At 37.9% G+C, this 21,587-nt stretch overlaps 1 protein-coding gene across 2 annotated transcripts; it reads left to right on the top strand.

Moving 5' to 3' along the window:
- The first annotated feature begins 8,217 nt into the window (after nt 1–8,217).
- On the top strand, nt 8,218–17,122 carry trim35-13 (tripartite motif containing 35-13). 2 transcript variants are annotated; one of them, XM_048188226.1, is made up of 6 exons: nt 8,218–8,628; nt 14,244–14,339; nt 14,430–14,660; nt 14,743–14,765; nt 14,879–14,997; nt 16,249–17,122. In XM_048188226.1, exons 1-6 carry the CDS (start codon nt 8,419–8,421, stop codon nt 16,782–16,784), a joined length of 1,215 nt encoding a protein of 404 aa, XP_048044183.1. In that variant the 5' UTR covers nt 8,218–8,418; the 3' UTR covers nt 16,785–17,122. The 2 variants fall into 2 exon arrangements, with proteins under 2 accessions (XP_048044183.1, XP_048044173.1); XM_048188216.1 differs by lacking the exon at nt 8,218–8,628 and adding an exon at nt 10,909–12,175 and having other exon boundaries at nt 16,249–17,118.
- Nucleotides 17,123–21,587: the final 4,465 nt, after the last annotated feature.

Raw genomic sequence — 21,587 nt, 5'->3', positions numbered from 1 at the left:
TGGTTCTGGGAATATAAAAAATGTCCAGTTCCTCTAACGTCAAAATGTTCTTGACTTTAGAGGAAAGGGTATTATGTTCTTCAAACGTTATTTCAACTTAATTTTGATTTAAAATTCGACATTCTAGGAATGTTGATTTGTAACATTCCAAGAACATAAAAATGTCCAGTTTCCTTAATGTTAGAAGAATGTTATTTAAAAGTTAGTATGATGTTCCTGAAACAATCTTTCAATCATTCAAACACATGCAGTGAACGAGCACTGAAAGAAAGAGAAATAAGAACACAAACTACAACTTTCTTCAGCCACGGCCTTAGATGAAATCAAATGAAGATAAAAACATTAAATCTCTGAAGATCTGATTAAACCACAAACAGCATTACCAGCTTCACTTATTATACCAGATTATTTCTGTCAGATGTTTAGGCCTAGCAGTACTTATTGAGAATTAACAGAGGTTTAGATGTTGTTTGAAAATGTTTTGTTTGAAGTCACCATCATAGATCAACATTTGCTTTAGTTGTCTCTTGACCCTTGACTTAGGTTAAGTTATTTTTTTTAAGCAATTGCAGGTGTTATCAGAAAACTTTCTGATAAAGAAGATCAACATGTCTGTTTTAATGACTGCATTAAAGTGTTTTGAACAACTACTTTTTCTGTAGTTTTGCTTACTTTTGGAATTGAAGAATTTTTTTTAGAAAAGAAAGTAATAAAGTCAACTGTTATGAAAAACATCATATGTAACACTGAAGTGATTTGTGTAAGATTGTCCGAAACTATTTAAAAGACACACTTAGACACCAGTACACATCATACAAGCCACAACAATGTTTGAAGCATGAAGCAGTTCACCATTGTTGTGTTTCATATGCCAAATGTTGATGTCTGTAAGTCTATAAATGGCAAAAAAACAAAACAAAACATGTTTTAAACAAACTTAAAGGTGGGGTAAGCCATTTTCTCAAAAACGCTGTCAGACATTGTTGATATTTCAAATCAACCCAAACAAACCCACCCCTCTCTTCATTGCTCCGCCTCCAAAACTCACCCTCCAATCCTAACCACCCTGCTCCGAGTCGGCCCAATCACTGCTGGCACTGCTGACTCTAAACACCTCATTCTCTAGCAGTCATCAGTGTGCAGTGGTTTACCTGCACAACTCTCACTAGCTGGCCACTGTTACACACGCAATGAGAGTGGATGTCTGTTTATCACAGCTGATGCGCAACAAAATGCTGCATGAAAAATAAAGCACAGATGATGAAAGAACATCAAGGAGCTCTTGCTCGTTTTCTCTACTCAACCGTGATACCGATTTAATGCTGATTGGTTATACATTTGTTGGTGGTGTCGGTCTGACTAACTTCAAACAGTGTATTTGAAAAATGACTTACCCCACCTTTAACAATGACAGTGTTATTTATACACACACTTCAACATTCAGCATCTGAAACACAACAAAGGGTGTTATCAGCTGAGTTTAATATTTTTCAATAATGCTTCAACTCTATAAGTCAGGAAATACAGAAAAGGTAGTTGCTTAAACATCTTTAATGCGGTCAGTTGACCGATAAAACAGACATGTTGATGTGCTTTATCAATGCAGAAATGTTTTCTGAAAACACCTGCAATTGTTGAAAAAGAAGTTAACTTAACAACAGTCAAGGGTCAAGAGCCCAACTAAAGAAACACGGATCATCATGATGGTGACTTTTTCAACCAAACACCAACATCTAAACCTCTGTTGATTCTCAATAAGAACTGCTGTAGACGTCTGACAGAAATAAAGTCAGTCTGGGGTGAGTTTCCCGAAAGCATCGTTAGCCAACTATGGTCGTAAGTCCCATTGAACTCTATTGGTAACGACGGAACTTGCGACCATAGTTCGCTTTGGGAAACGCACCCCTGGTTAGTAATAAGTGAAGCTGGTAATGCTGTTTGTGGAGTTGTTTAATCAGATCTTTAGAGATTTAATGTTTTTAACTTTATTTGTTTTCATCTAAGGCCGTGGCTGAAGAAAGTTGTAGTTTGTGTTCTTATTTCTCTTTCTTTCAGTGCTCGTTCACTGCATTTTTTCATGTTTGAATGATTGAAAGAATGTTTCAGGAACATCATACTAACTTTTAAATAACATTCTACTTACATTAAGGAAACTAGACATTTTTATGTTCTTGGGATGTTACAAATTAACATTCCTAGAATGTTGAATTGTTAATCAAAATTAGGTTGAAAGAACATTTGAGGATTAGTAGTTTATCATCACAAAATATACAAAATTTTAGGAATACAGCATTATAACCACTGGGTGTCAGTATGTTGCAGTACAGTAAACTCAGCACTGCTCACTTTGGATCAAGTGTCTCAGCTGGATTAATTCATTATCTGATAAGCAGACCTACTCCATATTATAACCTGAGACTGGTGAGTGCAATAAATGAGATATCCAGAATGAGCAGCATTATTGTACTTATTGTATGCCGATATTAAGACTGTAGAACACTGTGTTCTCCATCAGGGCTATTCAATTATATTTCTGGAGGGCCCAACTAAAGCAAACACTGATCACCATGATGGTAACCACAAACAAAACATTTTATAAACCTGATTAGATGTTGAACCTCAAAGGCCAGAGAATACCCATAATGCACTGTGAGGGTAAGCGATGAATGAATTCCCATGTCTCGCCAGAAGATGGCACATTTGCAGCTGAAAAATTCAACCATCCAATTTCCAAACCGTGTGGCTACAGATGTCATACAAGTATAGATTCCTTTTTAATTGATTATTCAGTTGTTTAATTAAGGTTTATACCTGCTAGTTTCCAAGACAGAGTTCAAGATAAATCTTTTCATCTTACTACTGGAGCTGACAGTTTGTTAAGTTTCAAATAATTATTAAACAGAAAGCACTAGAAATGCTAAAGCGGCAGCCCTTACGAAGCTCTTAGTGTTCGAATTCACTCACTTGTTTTCACTCACTCCTTCAAATGATGTTTCATTAACAAAATTCGGGAGGAGCACTTTCAAATGATCCTTTCAATCATCACGTCATTCCAACCAGCTGTCAGCAATCAGTAATCAGTAATCAACAAGTCTACCCAATCAGCATAAGTGGAGACCATTATAAATACGCAATCGACTCACCCATGTTCCTTGACAGTTTTTCAGCATCCCTCCATCACCCCATCTCCTCACACTTGCATGGTTATCTTCCTAAACCAAATCTCACACTCGCCTGGTTATCTTAACCAGAATACGGGGGGAGTACTCTGGGTTCGGGCCAAATACCGAGCTCAGAGCCCTCTCCTCGGACAGCACGCCAAATATGCATACTATTTATTTATCTGACTTATTTGCAAGTTTGAACTCGTGAAGTGAACTAATGAAGGGATTAGTGAATGAGGGTATAGGGCACGATTTCAAACACAGCCCTTGATTTGCTGGTTTTGATGTGTCTCCAGGTCATGGCCCCATTCCAGGTATGGGCAACTTCCCTTTAGAGATTAGCTCCAACCCTAATCAAACACACCTGAACAAGCTAATCAATATAAATCAGCTCTCTAGAACCCTAGCTCCCGAATCAGTATATTGTGTGCACATATTTGGGCACTGGTAAGGACAATAAGGACCCCGACGCACTACACATTGGGTGACATGACAGCTGCATCCCAATTCAGAGGCTTCATCCTTTGAAAGACACGAAGGTTAGAGCAAGCGTTATTAAATGGGACAGTGTTGCCTAAAGAGGACTTTTCTTGTCACCAAGCAACTGTTACAGCTGCTGTTTATGAGTGACAGTAACGTTTGTACTGGCATTTTTTTTTTAAATGTTATATAATTAAACTGTCTGAAAACAAAACAGCGTTCACAAACTGTCTAAATATGTTCACTACTGTCCATTTCTGCATATAATAAAGAGTTTAAACTATAATTGGAGCTTAGTAAGATATGTCAACATTTGAACTGCTTTAAAGAAAAACTTTAAAAAAATGCTTTTTTTTATACATTTGTGTCATAAGTTTAAAAGTGTAATTTGTCAATTTCTCTCAAAAAAGTCCTGTCGCTGCCAGTGCGCAGTGAATTCTGGGGTAGGCAAGGCTGCGAATGATCCATCTGTTGTCTCTTTCATTTCACAGGAAAGGAGGCCGCATTTGAAAGAGCCTTCGAATTAGGACAGCCTTCATCGTGCTGCGGTGACGCAATCAACCTTCAAAGGATGCAGCCTCTGAATTGGGGCGCAGCTGACAACAGACTCATTGTATTGGTGTACTGTACTGGTATTCATGAACAATAGCAGAACTGATATTTTTCTGGTATTTATGTTTTTAATGTTATTTAAAGCACATTATGATAAATAGTTAGTTACATATACATGAAAAATTTGAAATTAATGAAGTAAATTAATTCTAAATGTTAGCTAGATTATGTTAAGTATGTAGTGTTAATGTTGAAATATAATTAAATAACTTTTTTTTTTTTCAAAACATCTATTGTGTGTTATTACATGTGGCAAGTTGGCTCACATGATTTATGTTTCGCAGTTCAGAACTTCCGCTAAGCGAACATAGTGAGCAGCGATGCTCCCTAGTTTTCACGGTGCATTGTGGGACTTTTTAGGGAGCGTTTCAGTACACTGGAAGGATTTTGTGATTGAGACAGCCCTTGAAATGGCTGACTCCATGGTTAATGCCCTGACTACTGAACTAGGGAGCTAATTGAGGGTGCTTCTCAAATGGAAGGTTGAAACTCCAAAATTTGAAGGATCCTTGGAAGGTAGCCTTCATGTTCAGGTGTGTTTAATTAGGATTGGGGCTAATGCTGCCTTCGCTTGCTCTCGGATTTATCGTAAATACGAGTTTCCTAGTTAAAAATTGCACATGAACGGCCTCCCATTTTGAAACCTGAATGCAGTGAGCAGTTATCACGACTTCAGAAGTGGGAATGATCAAATTAGCATAGCAATGAAGCATCACTCACACATCAGATGTCACTTCCAAAACAAGCTGCTTTTTGATGATGCCAGCATGACCAACTTGAACACAAGCCCAATCTGTGTGAGGAACATTTTCGCCCTTGACGCGAAACTCCCAATCATGCAATTTCCTATTGAAACTATCTTAAAGGGGTGATGAACTGAGCACCGCCTCTGCAGAAGAAGATGAACGCCTACTTCATCCCTGCCTGTTTAGCCCCGCCCACCGATTCACGTATTAATAGGTAGCCTAAGTAACATAGGCCTATGTGGTGCTAAACCAGATGGAGCTACCAAGCAATAAACGTGCTGTTGAGGATTACAAAATAGTGTGCAGTGCCTGGACTCGACAGTAATGCGACAACATGTAAGTAACTGTGTTAATACTAATGCCTGATCTGATATTGATGATTCATGTACAGTCAGATGTTCTTTGTCTGTGTGTCAGTAAATCAAACCCGTGTCTAAACGTCAACTTGCATTGTTTCTCTTAGTAGGATGAAAATAATCTGTTATTTAATGGTGATTAAATTATATAAAGAAAGCAATCAAAGAAAGCTCCCTTTGCAATCATTGGAGCAGTGCGCGCTGAAGCTGTCAATCAAACAGTGCGAGTTTATCAGTGACTGACGTGCAAAACTCCCATTTTATTCAACTAATCTTTTATTTATATCACGTTTGCACTGTTAGTGAAGATGAAAGCATTCGTTAGTGTGGAGAAATTGAGTTGCAATGACGAGATCACTGCTTTCATGCGCTCAACTTTCATGCGCTGTCTGTGATCGACTACAGTGTTCATCTCTGCAACCTTTCATGCCACTATCTAAATATAATGTCATAGATCTAAATATAATGCAACACTTTTCACGATTAGTTAACCTCGAGAGCTGTAATAGTAAAAACGCGCTATAAGAGAGTAATTTCAAATGTAAAGATGTCAGCCAATCATAGCATTGGGTGTTTACACTGAAGTCTCACAGCAGACACGCCCCTTAAAACAGAGCGTTCAAACCAGAGGGCTAAAATCAGGGTAAAAAAAATGCCTTTTATTTATAAATGATGATAATTTTGGATGTAAAAAGTATACTAACATTATAAGTGCAAACCAGGAAACATTATAAAACAATAAAACAACGCAGTTCATGACCCCTTTAAAACTGTGTGCAAGCAGGGAAAAAGGGTGGTTACAACAAATATTGATTTAATTTAGTTAACAGAATTTAGTATAAAAATGAATGCCATCATTTTTGAAAACATACTACAGCATGTTTTACAGAAGTGCCAAGAAAGATGGGTAGGAATTTTTTTAATTTTCTTTGTCGCAGTGCCTCTCATATTGGTGTGGCTTTTTACAAATCCTGCTTTTCACAGTTCTGGGAGGCACACAAAGCTCTCAAGGCTGGCCTTTATTTATCTGCGTCTCTTTAATGAATGAGATGTGAGCAGCATGGCTAGAAGATGTCTGTCTTCTTCATTGGGGAATGATGTCCTGTCTGCATGCACTGCCTCAAATCAGGTTGCCACGAAAATCAAGTGTGCCCTCTGAAAGAGAGACTGAGGTATGATGCAAATTCACTGCATGCCATATGATTCTCAGAGCTAAATTCATACAAATATGCTCATCTTCTCTATAGGGGAACACAAATTGCGCTCATGACACAGCATGATAACGTTTAATACACTGCCCATCCCTAACCCTTGCCTGGCAAGCCAGACTGATATATCTTCTACAAGATATATCAGTCTGGTCAGTCCGCCCTCCGTCGCGATTCGAGTCAACTCCCAACCGCACCGTGCGATCAGATTCGTTTATTTCAGTGCGGCGAAAGTCCCTTCAATATCAACAAAGATTGCGCACACGAGACCCGAGAGTTTGTTCTATTCAGTCGTGAATTCAGTTTTAAATGACCAAAAACACATTCATTATTTACTTTTCGCTGTTGACTCTCTTGTCGCTTTGCAAACGTCATATCCGCCCTTCTCTGATTGGTTTACTCCGCTTCCTGTTTGCTCAGATTTGCTCCGCCCTAGAAATCGAATTGATTCAATGGCTGACCAGACTCATCAGCTGGTACAGTGGTGAGGCTGGATTTTCCAGGCAACCCTAACCCCACCCCTACCAAAAAATGTTGCTGTTTGGCTTTAAATAGGCAAATGCTTAAGAGTCTATGACTAGATCATTATTACTGTGATTATTATGTTTCTAGCATGCTATATGCTTTGGAAGAGTTCTCCTAACCCTAACTGATGGAGTGTGAAGCTTTTAATTTCTTAAACAACCATGTAGGAAGACACATCATGGCCATATTCCAGGAAGATTCATCAGGCTCAAATTGTGAAAGAATGGATAGAAGGGAGCATGAAGAATAATTTTCACACATGAATTGGCACCTCTGAGTCCAGACCTTAATTTCATTGAAAGTCTTTGGGATGTGCTGGAGGAGACTTTACAGAGTGCTCACCTCTTGCATTGTCAATACAAGTCTTGACCAAATATTAAAGGGTTAGTTCACCCCAAAAAATGAAAATAATGTCATTTATTACTCACCCTCATGTCATTCTACACCAGTAAGACCTTCAATCATCTTCAGAGCACACATTAATATATTTTTGATGAAATCCAATGGCTCAGTGAGGTTCATGTGTGTTCAATGGTTCTATCTTAATAGTATAAAGCGATAAGAATACTTTTTGTGCTAAAAACAACAACAAAATAACGAATTTTCAACAATATCTCTATATGGGCTGATTTCAAAACACTGCTTCTGAGCTTTATGAATTCTTTGTTTCGAATTAGTGATTCGGATCTCCTATCAAACGGCTAAACTTCTGAAATCATGTGACTTTGGCTCTCCGATTCACTGATTCAATTTGTAAAGCTCTGAAGCAGTGTTTTGAAATTGGCCCATATAGATATTGTAGAAAAGTCGTTATTTTGTTTTTGCCGCACAAAAAGTATTCTTGCCACTTTATGATATTAAGGTAGAACCACTGTACTCACATGAACTGTTTCAAATATGATTTTAGTACCTTTATGGATCTTGAGAGGTGCAGTAACATTGCTGTCAATGGAGGCCTCACTGAGCCATTGGATTTCATCAAAAATATCTTAATGTGTGCTCTGAAGATGATCGAAGGTCTTACTGGTGTAGAATGACATGAGGGTGAGTAATAAATGACAGAATTTTCATTTTTGGGTGAACTAGCCCTTTAATGCACCTTTTTTTTTTTTTTAAATGACTAATAACTACAACAAATACTGTCTTTACATTAGATCTCAATATACAAACAGCTTCTGCATGTGTTTCCAGTATACATAGCGATCGTTTACATCCATATGTCAAGTCTAAAGTCTATGAGGGGCACATAGTGTGCAGCAGTATTTATATCTATACCAGCTAGGACTGAAGACACAGTCTCTCAGTTGAGCTCATATCAAGAGAAAAAATGGAGGTTAATTCACTGCTCTTTGACGAAGACCCTTCTTGTTCAGTGTGTGGGGAAGTGTTCAGCGTTCCAGTGGTCCTCTGCTGTATTTCATGCGGGTGCAGCTTCTGTGAAATTTGCTGTCGGCAGTTTTGGGAGGCACAATGTCCCTTCTGCCGACAAAAGGCCTCTGGATCCCATCTCAGAAAGTGCAGGGAGCAAAGAATTAAGGTATTAAATACACCACAGCTCAATGATAGAGACTTAATAAAAACCGCATCAGATTATTCAAGCTTACCCTGCAGAACAATGCATGAGAATAATCAACAAAATGAATTATCTTGTGTAATCTGATCTTTTAATTAGCAAAATAAATTTAAGAGACCTTCGGCCCATTCCACTCAGTATGTCAACCACCACCACCAGCAATCGTATTACATTGTCTGAAGGGACTGTCTTTATACATATTCTACTGGTATATACAGTACTGTGAAAAAGTCTTTGCCCCTTGTTTGAATTTCTGAGTTTATGCATACTTTTTATACATTTTGGCCATTAATTTACATGACAACGACGTTTTGGGGGCCAGAAAATGCTAACTTTTGAAACCTGCTATATGAGGCCATTATTAAAAATGGTGATATGCATGCGTATTATGTGTTCAGTCTAAAGGCGCATAGTGTTCCTTTACATTGCTAGCCTGGCATGAATAATGCAGTGTATTTTTTAGTCTATTTCACAGATCCGTGTGAACAGGGATCATTTTGACAACATTGTCATCTGTACGTCGAAAAAAGCAAAAGAAAAAACTCTTCCGTTTTTAGTACATTGTTGTTGTGTAAATGAACCCTAAAGGCCTGTTCACACCGGGACGAATATCGCGCGCGATTTTCGCCGACGTTTAACGCCTCCTGACTAAACAACGGGCGCCAATGTGAGTGTGCACACCGACGCGAAAAACGCGAGGCGTAAAAGCGTCATTTTTAAAAAAACGCCTCGGGTTCGTTTTTTTGGTTTGACGCGCCGCGTTAAAAACTGGCCGACCAATGAGATTGGTGCTTGGAGCTGCTGAAGTTACAGTAAAACACGACTTGGTGGCGCTCAAGCACAAAACGGTCTTGCCGAGCACACAAGACGACGAAGAGAAAGTAAGTAGACGAGGAAGACCCCTACAAACTATCCCTGCGTCTCAAACAGCTCCCTAGCTTCCTAGGTCGTGTATCAGTATACCATGTAAATGAATGTGGCCGACTCCCTGATCAGTGCCCTGACTAGTGAAGTAGAGAGCTGATTGAGACGCACACTATGGGTGCTCTGCCACAGATGTGTATTATTTCTGTATTTTTACTTTTTTTTTTCTTTTACATTCAAGAAATATAGTTGAGAATGTCTGTTTCATAAATATGTTTATTTACACTACCGTTCACTTGCACTACTGTCATTGTGACATATTTGCACTACCGTTTCTGACTAATATATATATATATATATATATATATATATATATATATATATATATATATATATATATATATATATATATAATGTAGGCCTATGCCATTTTATATATGCATTTTTTTTATCTTCTTTAACTTTATTAATATCATATGTTTATTTGCACTACCGTTAAGCACAAGCGCCACATACTGTCAGGGAATGAATTTGCACTTTAACTCGGCGCATCGCCGGTGAAAATCGCTTGGGTGTGAACACAAAAAACGTCTCGAAAAACGCTGACGATAAACGCGTGTGATATTCGTCCCGGTGTGTACGGGCCTTAAGTCTTTAAAGGGTCATGAAACCCCAGAACACATTTTTTGAGATGTGAACAGATATGTACAGGTTGCATGTCACTGAAAACACTATCAACAAGTGGAAATTGGTTATTTTTGAATTTTTCAGAGCAATTTTGGACTTCCGGTTTGAAAAGCAAAGTCGAAGCTATGTCACAAAATCTGATTCGGGGCTCGGAGTGTGTAGACTTGTGGTTTCAGCGCGGAGCTCCGCGATGAGTTTAACAACTCTTGCCACGTGGATTATAGACCATATACAGACTAAAGTATGAGTGTTAAAAGTTTCTATAGACTTATTTCATGCACTCTCCTGCACCAAACATGAACCAGCACGGTGTATGCACACATATTTCATCAAGTCTTCTTTAAATGAAATATATGTGCAAACTGGACACTGATAAAGTGGTGTGTCTGAACGCGATGACACGATTATTCTAATAGACTGATTTAGATGGAAAATTCAAAGAAGAATGGACAAAAAAGTAACTGTCTTTATTCTTTATGTGTTAAACTATGCCTCGCTTATCATGAGACTGTAGTGCTCGTAAACATAATGACAATATTATTAGCTCTTTTATATATTCTTTTGCATTTTCCCTTGTGCTTTGGAGTTTGTTGTCATTTTATCTGTGCTCAAATATATATTGTATATATTGTAACCAAATGTATATGGTTACCAAAAGGTATATGGTTTGGAATAATTAATCTTTTATATATATTTAATCTATAATAGCTAATCTGTTAGTTATTATCCAGAGATCACAAAGAACCCTAGCACCTTCTGAAGATCTTCAAGCCAGCTGGGACGTGCTCCAAACAATGATCTCAAAAAACATTTGAGATGGTCTAGTCACAGTCCCGACTTAAACCCCAATGAAATGCTGTGGCAGGATCTGAAACTCACAGTTCAGGCTTGAACACTGAGCTAAAGCAATTCTGCAAGGCGGAGTGGGCCAAAATTCCTCCATATAAATAACTACAGGAAACATTTGGTTGCAGTTATTGCTGCTAATGGGGGTGCAACCAGATATTGGTTACCTCCATTCGCAGCATTAACTTCAAATAATGCTAAACGAATATTGCTTTCATTAATGAAAAATATATTAACTGTGTTGTTGTTCATGAATGGTCATGGAAGGGTTATGGTTTAAGATCTATAGACATTCAATGTAAAATATGCAAAAACACAGACAATCAGACAGGGGAAAAAACTTTTTCACAGCACTGAATTTTTTTTTTTTTCTTAGACCACTTCCACAGTCCAAGATTCTGGACTGTCTTCTTTTTATTTCTCCTGCCTTTTATTATTTCTTAAGAGGCAGCACACATTATCTTCTCCAATGGAATGAGAAAATCTTAACATGTTTCCTTTGCGTCAGTGCTAGGGTCAAATCACTCTCCAGGAGCTTGATGTTACATAATGTGATGTTTAGGCATTCATCAGAAGATATAATGTGTCAGCCTAGATCTCACTCGATGATGAGTGAATACTGGAGCCAATCAGAAGACGGATCTCCCAAGGGTAATCTTAAGTGGGAGGGGAGGCATAGTATCCCCTTGTGACCCAACTGAGCAATGAAAGGCTCAAAAGAGCAATGGCCACTAAGCAATCACATCTTGCAGACGACCTGTCATGCCCCATCTGTGGAAGCATCCTGCAAAAGCCTGTAGTGCTATTTTGCAGACATCGCTTTTGTAAACTTTGTCTGGAGAACCTGTGGAATGGTGGAGGATCTTGCGAATGCCCTCTTTGCTGTCAGCCGTCATCTATGGGGGAGCTCATAGTCAACACCATGCTTGAGAAGACCTGCGAGGGCTTTCTGGAGCGCTGCAAAAATGACCCGCTTGCGTGCAAGGAGCATGGTGAGAGTTTGACGCTTTTTTGTTTGGAGGACCTGGAACCCACTTGTAGCAAATGCAAGTCGTCAGCCAACCACCAGGATCACAGGTTATATCCCTTAAATGAAGCTTCACACGACTGTAAGGTATGTCTACATACAGATTCATGGTCTTCTGCATCTATGTTTGACATTTGTTTACAGGCAATGTTGATTCCAGTCTATATCTTCAACAACTGCACCATCAATTCAAGGACAAGAAGGATATCAAAAATATTTTATGAGAATAACCATTTGGACAACTGTCCTTTCGCTTTAGCACCTCAGAAATAATTATTTATGGATTCTTGGCTGGGTTTATTATCAGACTATTAATAGTGGTAAGTTCATGCTAGGGATGAGGCCTCCTGGTAGGGCTGAAACCAGATGCCTATGTGCTCAGTTTAGAGTTGATGGAAGTATACACAAGTATCTAAAAAAATCTCCATTAAAGAATCTAAACATTTTTTAAGGTCAAGACCAAGGACATATTAGGGACCCCTTTTATCACCGCACACTTTAAAAGGAAATCAAGATATTATGGTATCTTGTTTCACTTATGGTATAATTCAACTTCACATTCTTCAGTTCACATTCAACGGTGTGTTTCGTACATTCGGTTTAACAGCATTTAAGGGTTAGTTCACCCAAAATTTAGTCATTTATTAATCACCCTCATGTCCTTCCAAACCCGTCTTTTGTTCATATTCAGAACAGAAATTACAATCTTTTTGATGAAATCTGACAGCATTCTGTCTCTCCATAGACAACTACGCAACTAAAACTTTGATGCTTCAAAAAGTTCATAAAGGGATAATAAAATGAATCCATATGAATTGAGCGGAGACTCGATACACTCGATACACAGAAGCTCAACCAAACCCAAATGACGTGTGAGAACAAACCTCTTCCATGTTACAAGCAGCAGTTTTGAGCTTCTGGATAAGGTTTGTTCTCGTGCGTCATTCAGGTTCCAACATGTCCTCCAACTAATACAACCATAGGTCATTTGTCACTTCCCTGAAATACGACCCATACGAGCATTTACTAAAGTTGTGCCCCTATCGACAATAGGACACTTTCATTTTAATGCATTTTTCCCTTTTATCTGCGTCATATTTTGGGTTTCACATAGCTCAATTGGCAGAGCATTGCAATAACAATATGCAATCATGTGATCATGGGTTCGACCCCAGGGAACGAATGTGCTCATTTATAGTGTATATGCACTATAAATCACTAAGGGTAGGTTTAGGGGTGGTGTGGTTGTAGTCGTTAATAAAGAAATGAGTTTTGCTAAATGGAAATAGGAGAAATAAAATGTAAAAGGTCCACCAACTGCATTTAAATGAACACGCATTTTGATTGGTAGCATTAGTTATACGTCATTTCATGACGACAGACGTATCACAACACTGTCATTATTTTTACACCAGCTAGAGGGCGCATGACTATAAAACGTAAATCTAGGTCGTAATAAGGTGCTTGAAAAACAACTATAGGGTCTTTTTTTTTTCTTTTTTTTTGGAGGACAGTCTGTCAGATTTGGTTGAGCTTCTGCTTATGTTCTCTTATCAATGTTTATATGCGAGTAAAAGCCTAAATTAAATCTGTTCATCATAAAAAGTGATCAAGTCTCTTCAGATAATTTGGACTAAACCACTCAATTCATATAGATTAAGATCTCTTTATGAACTTTTTCAAGCGTCAAAGTTCCAGTTGTAAAGGCAGACTATGGAGGGACAGAAATCTCTCAGATTTCATAACAAAAATATCTTAATTTGTGTTTTGAAGATGAACAAAAGTCTTACGGGTGTAGAACAACATGAGGTTGAGTAATTAATGACAGAATTTTCATTTTTGTGTGAACTAACCCTTTAAAGAGGGCATAAGTTATCATTCAACTGAACTGTGTATATGCATTTTATACCATCCTGTTCTTCATCCATGCAATAAAGGCACTTCCCTGAATGAGTGCGGTTTATAGTATATTTAATTAAACTGCCCAGCGCTCAGGTAATGTTAATGATATATAACCCATTTCAGGGTTATGGTTATGATTTAAAATCAGTCACATCAAGCCTTCTTTAGGGGGTTGAGTTCAATAAAGTTTGCACCTCTCTAAATTAATAAATGAGCTAATTCTTTCTGTGTTATTGTTTTATTCACTCTTTAGGAGGAACTCAAAAATGCTTTGAAACCACTTCAGGAAAAGCTGAAGCTCTTCCGAAAAGCAAAAGTCACTTGTGAGCAAACAATAGAGCATATTAAGGTATTTTACTTTGATAAGCATGCAGACAATCAATTATAGAAGGAGACAATAAATTCTAAAAAAAAGTAAATGATAACATTCTCATTACAGAGTCAGACCGAGAACACAGAGAGGCAGATACGTGAGGAGTTTGAGGCACTGCACCAGTTTCTGCGAGATGAGGAAGCATCTAGGCTTTCCATGCTAAAGCAAGAGAAGGATCAGAAGAGGCAGATGATGAATGATAAGATTGAAGATTTGGAGAATGACATCACTTCACTCTGCAACACTATAAGAAATATTGAACAGGAGATGAGATCTCAGGATATACCATTCCTCAAGGTGAACATTCGTAAAGGAATGATAGAAATACAACACATTCAATTCACTTTTTGTAATCTGCTTTTCTTTTTATTTTATCTAGAATTATAAGGACACTATAAAGAGGTACAAATCCTTTCTCGATTATCAATTTCATTTAAACTTTTCCATCTAAGTAAGTATGATTTGCTCTGTGACCTAGACCCAGAATAACTCTGTATTCTTTGCTGTATTGACAGAACCTGGCGGGTTCCCCAGGATCCCGAGATGATAACAGGCTCACTGCTTGATATCGCCAAACACCTGGGCTCATTAAAGTTTAAAGTCTGGGAGAGAATGAAGGAAATCATTCGATATAGTGAGTATATCCTATATCTTAGGAGCCCCTAAAGGGACATAACGATGGAAAAAATGCTTTTGCAATGCGTTCACTAATGCAAAGTTTCCCGAGGAACACAAAACTTCTGCAAGAGAATGCAAACACATTGAAATATGTTTTTCCCCAACTATGTCATATTTTTCCCATCACAGTGTCTCTTTAGGGGCTCCATATGTATCAAAATACCAATTTTTTTTTAATCTTTTTATTTTTTTGTACATCTTCACTTATTTACTTGTCAATTTTAAACCACTGCCAAGAAAAAAAAGGAAAAAAAAAAAGATTTTTTTTTTCTTTTTCTAAGACTCAACATAAAAATAGTTGGTACCCTACTTTAATGTGAAAAAACACACATTCGCATTACTATAAGGCAATAAATAAATACTAACATAAATAAATGTATAAAAAGCACAACTAAATTGTCAATAGATCTCAATTCTTTGCTAAAATTCATGATGATTTTAATAGAAAATGCATCACAGTTTTGGGAATTTGAGAGGAAAAGTGGTTTAATTATCATGAAAATAATGTCACAATGCAAAAAAAAAAAAAAAAAAATCAATTAATTAAAGATTATTACTTTTTCATGCACTGGTTAATTTTGAGAGTTTGTCTTTTCAGACTAGTGGTATGAAAACACCAAAAATACACATTTAAGTTTTTATTTTAGTACACGTTATCTATTTGCGTCTGTAGATTTTAATTATATTACATATCTTCTAAGGGCTTTTGCTGAAAATGGGTTTTTTCTCCAGCACTTCAGCAGGACTTACATACACCAAACTTCACAGTATTATTCCTATTTATATCATGAAGGTTTTTACAAAGGGGCTTTTCATTTATCACTTGCCTGATTTAACATTTTATTCCTGAAAATATGGTGAGAATTTATATTTATTTGGCTGTTGACAGTATTTTCTGATGTATGGAGTGATAAAAAACTGAAATGAGAATATTGAATCTGGCTTTATCCAATGCTTAGATTTGTGTTTTGGAAAAGAATATTTAATTAGACATCACCTCATTTGCATATTTAAACAAATACATATTGCATATTTCAGCCTTTACATCGTTGCAGTTCTTAATGTAATCTGCCAACTGGGGAAGTACGGTGATATCTATTAATTATTATTTTTTATTTTTTTCACCTAGAGTGTCTTGCTTTAAAAATGTTTTGCTTTCTCACCTACATTAGCATTTCCCCTTTTAAACAATTGCTTTGCTATACAGCTCCAGTGACCCTTGATCCGAACACTGCGGCAAGCTGCTTCCTCCTGTCAGAGGATCTGACTACATTACAGTGCTGTTCTCAGACATTTAAACTCCCAGAAAACCCTGAGCGTTTCAATGTCGGCGCAGAGGTGCTGGCCTACGAGGGCTTCAGCTCTGGGCGACACAGCTGGGACGTGGAAGTCAAAAACAACACCTACTGGGTCATTGGAGTTGCAAGCGCATCCATCAGCCGTAAGGGAAAGCATGTGCTGACCCCCGCAGAGGGATTCTGGACCATTAGGCTACGAAACGGAGAATATAAAGCCTGTACTGCCCCATGGTCCCCTCTCACTATGACTACGGAGCCGCAGGTGGTGAGAGTCGTTCTTGACATGAACAGGTCCAGAGTAACTTTCTACGACCCACGAGAGAGGACGCCCTTATTCACCTACACGGACATAATCACTCCAAGAGCATTCCCATACTTCTGCAGTGCCTGTAAGGAACACCCACTGAAAGTGTTACCAGCGTGGATCTCAATTAAGACAGACTGATGTGAAGAACGTCCCTCTCAGCATTTTCCTCCCCACATATCAACTCTCACGTTACATGTGTTTTGTGGGGGTCAGTACCAGTTCCACTTGTTTTGGATTTTAAAAATCTGACAAATGTTCTGAACAACAAGGTGAATCTCACCAAAAATGTAATAAAATGCCTAGGTCACAATTTTGTGAAATCAAAAGAAAATAATACTACATACAATGCTCAGAGTACACACCCTTTGAATAGTAACATTTTAAACAATATCTCAATGAACACAAAAACAATTTCCAAAATGTTGACACGACTAAGTTTAATATAACATCTGTTTAACTTATAACATGAAAGTAAGGTTAATAATATAACTTAGATTACACAGTTTTACTCAAATTAGGGTGATGCAAAAATGAGTACACCCCACAACAAAAACTACTACATCTAGTGCTTTGTATGGCCTCCATGATTTTTAATGACAACACCAAGTCTTCTAGGCATGGAATAAACAAGTTGGCGACATTTTGCAACATCTATCTTTTTCCATTCTTCAAGAATGTCCTCTTTTAGAGACTGGATGCTGGATGGAGAGTGATGCTCAACTTGTCTCTTCAGAATTCCCCATAGGTGTTCGATTGGGTTCAGATCAGGAGCCACTGAATCACTTTCACCCTGTTCTTCTTCAGAAATTCAGCAGTGGCCTTAGATGTGTGTTTAGGATCATTGTCATGTTGGAAAAGTGCATGACGACCAAGGGCACAGAGTGATGGTAGCATCTTCTCTTTCAGTATAGAGCAGTACATCTGTGAATTCATGATGCCATCAACGAAATGCAGCTCCCCGACACCAGCAGCACTCCTGCAGCCCCACATAAGCACACTGCCACCACCATGTTTCACTGTAGGCACCATGCATTTTTCTTTGTATTCCTCACCTTTGTGACACCATAAATGTTTTTGGAACTGATGGCTTCAAAACTGTATCTTGGTCTCATCACTCCAGAGTATAGAGTCCCAGTAGTCTTCATCTTTGTCAGCATGGGCCCTGGCAAACTCTAGGTGGGCTTTTTTGTGCCTGGGCTTTAGGAGAAGCTTCTTTCGTGGAAGGCACCCATGCATGCCATTCCTCTGCAGTGTACTCCTTATTGTGTCACAGGAAAGAGTCACCCCAGTTTGGCTTTCTACTACTTTAGATAACTGCAGTGAACTTGCATGCCGATTTTCTTCAACCCTTCTCATCAGAAGATGCTTCTGTCGAGGTGTTAACTTCCATGGACGACCTGGACGTCTCCAGTTACATCTTTTTTAAATGTTTGTACCACTTTTGCTACAGTATTCTGACTGATAAGTAAAGCTCTGCTGATCTTCTGTTAGCCTTCATCTTTCTGGTGTAAAGAAATTATTTTCTTTCTCAGCTCTTGTGACATTTCTCATCCATGTGGTGCCATTGCTGACGGCATGAAATGGGAAGATGTTTTAACACCCTTTTATAGTCACCTGTCTGCTGGACACCTGTGTAATGAATAATTAGACTCACCTGAGGTTGAATTCTTGTTAAATTAGACATTTGTAGTCTAAAATTTAGCTTTGCTCCAGAGACTTTCAGTGGGGTGTACTCATTTTTGCATCACCCTAATTTAAGTAAAATTGAAAAGTTATATTATTTACTTTCATGTTATAAGTTAAACAGATGTTATATTAAACTTAGTCTTGTCAGCATTTTGGAAATTGTTTTTGTGTTCATTGAGATATTGTTTAAAATGTTACTTTTCAAAGGGGATGTACTCATTTACGCTGAGCACTGTGTAACACTGTATATGATAATATTGTAAATAATCCAACACCAGCCGTTGACATTTCAACATAGTATGTGGTGGTATTGTACCTTATCACAGGTTTCCATCCATCATAAAATGTAAAAAAGACAAACAACAATGGCGACACCCTGCCACACAAAATCATGTTGGAGGAGTTGACATAATTTCCTATGAAAAAGGAAGACAGGGTGGGATATATCTAGAAGCTCCTCCCCTTTTTCAAAATAGCCAATAGCACGGCCAGAGCTGTTGAGCTCATAAAACCCTATTTTCCTCAATCTTTAACTGTTTCTCCTCCATATTGCTTTAAATTATAGCATTTATATAGGTTTTTTATAGGTTTCTAGAATTCAAATGTGCCCGAATGTTTCGAGGATTTTGCCAAATCACGCGTATGATCCGCTTGTGTGTCTCTAGACCGGAGCAAACTGTGCTGGCGCTGCGGTGGTTCACATGACTAACACGAAAACAGACTTCATTTGCGTCAATGGAAAGCATATTTACACTGTCTGAATCGTTTCCTATCCTTTATATAGTGCACTATGTGCCATTCACCATATAGAAACTAGTAAATGTGTGAACAAATGACCGATTTCAGCCACAGCTTCAGCTCTGTTTAGTGTAGGAGGGGCGGGACTTCAGATTCTAGAGAGCATTTGATTGGACAAAGGATTTAAAGAGAAGATTAAGTGCACAGTGATACAGTGCCCTCCACAAATATTGGCACCCTTAGTAAATAAGATCAAGGTGGCTGTGAAAATAAATCTGCATTGTTTATCCTTTTTTTTTTTTTTTTTTGAATAAAAGATCAAAAGTAAAGTTGAAGTAAAACAGTTGAAAGTGGGGGGAAACTCACATTATGAAATAAATGTTTTTCTCCAAAACACATTGGCTACAATTATTGGCACCCCTAGAAATTCTTATGAGTAAATTATCTCTGTAGTATATTCCCATTCATATTTACATTTTTTTAGCACACCAGGGTGTTCATGAACATGAAATTGTCCAGCCATGACTTCCTGTTCCATAGGAGTACAAATATGAAGAAACACAAAGGCCAAATTCCCTTAATCATTCATCACAATGATTAAAACCAAAGAATATAGTTCTGATGTGCAGCAAAAGATTGTTGAGCTTCACAAAATAGAGGATGGCTGTAAGAAAATAGCTAAAGCATTGAAAATCCCCATTTCCACTATCAGGGCAATAATTAAGAAGTTCCAATCATCTAAACATGTTACAAATCTGCCTGGAAGAGGACATGTGTCTAAATCGTCCTAATGCGCGGTGAGGAGGAGAGTTTGAGTGGACAAAGACTCTCCAAGGATCACAGCTGGAGAACTGAAGAGATTAGTTGAGTCTTGAGTCTCAGAAAGCCTAAAAAAAATTATCAAACAGTACCTACATCACCACAAGTTGTTCGGGAGGGTTTCAAGAAAAATCCTCTGCTCTCATCCAGAAACAATCTCCAGCATAATCAGTTGTCAGACAAGACTGGAACTCCAAAAGGGACCGACTTCTATGGTCAGATGAAACTAAAAAAGAGCTTTTTGGCAGCAAACCCACCAGATGGGTTTGGTGCACACAGGGGTAAAATGTACCCCATGTCCACGGTTAAATATACTGCTGGATCTTTAAAGTTGTGGGCCTATTTTTCTGCTGGAGGTCCTGGACATCTTGTTCAGATACATGGTATCATGGATTCTATCAAATACTAACAGATAAAAAAAATCAAAACCTGACCGTTTCTGCTAGAAATCCAATAATGGGCCGTGGTTGGAGCTTCCATCAGGACAATGATCCAAAACAAACATCAAAACCAACACAAAAATGTGTCAATGAGCATAAAATGAAGCTTCTGCCATGGCCGTCCCGGTCCCCTGACCTGAACCCTAAAGAAAATGAGTGGAATGAACTGAAGAGAAGAAGCACCAACGTGGACCTGGGAATCTGAAGGATCTGGAGAGATTCTGCATGAAGGAATGGTCTCTGATCTCTTGTCAGGTGTTCTCCAAACTCATCAGGCATTATAGAAGAAGACTTAGAGCTGTTATCTTGGGAAAAGGACATTGCAATAAATGGGTACCAATAATTGTGGCCAACGTGAACTAGAGAAAAACATTTATTACATAATGAGCTTTCTCCCCATTTTCAATTGTTTTACTTAAATGAAAGGTTAGAATTTTGTGATTTTTTAAAAATGAAAGATCAAAAGGATAAACAATGCAGATTTATTTTCACAGCCGCCTTTGCTCATATTTACTAAGGGTGCCAATATTAGTGGAGGGCACTGTATCATGAAAATCCATGATCCAAGTTTTTAATGCTTATCTCCTAAATGTGAATTTTGTCATTGTTTTGGTACACACCAGCTTATTCATAACATTAAGGCTAACATATTAATACTTAAAGCTAAAAAACTTAAATTATGATTTCAGGGGGACTTTAAGGCCCGTTCACACCAAGGAAGACAATTATAAAGATAGAAATAAAGATATAGTTCTAAAAATCATACTCAATATTAAAGAATAGCATAGTTCACACCACAGCTATAATGATAATGGCACAGAGAATATAGTTGGAATTGCTTTTACAATGATTTTTTCCAGCTGATGAACAATAAAAACATTGACAGCCAATCAGAATACATCCTGCTGTAATGAGTTTGAGCATTTAAAGTGACAGACATGTACACACTTAGAATGAACATCTTTATAGTTATCTTTCTTAATGTGTGAACGGACCTTTAGTTGACACGATGGCATCTTTGTTTCCAGGCAGACCGTTGAAGAAAGCGACACGCACGTCTCTCAGAAATCCTGTATAATTCAACCAATTAGATGACGACTTTGAAACTCCTGAAGAAGTGTTTCCAATTTGTGTGGCATATGCATCAGAAATTCACTGTCTCATATTTTGAGTGTTATTGATATTTCAAATTTGACTAATAGAACCCTCCAAATTTCTATAGATACCTATTGTTATTGTTAATTCTTTTGGCCACAAA

The sequence above is a fragment of the Megalobrama amblycephala genome, linkage group LG1, assembly GCF_018812025.1.
Source record: "Megalobrama amblycephala isolate DHTTF-2021 linkage group LG1, ASM1881202v1, whole genome shotgun sequence".
Lineage (NCBI taxonomy): Eukaryota > Metazoa > Chordata > Actinopteri > Cypriniformes > Xenocyprididae > Megalobrama > Megalobrama amblycephala.
The sequence above is the reverse complement of the archived record's forward strand: the minus strand, read 5'-3'. Positions and strand labels throughout refer to the sequence as shown.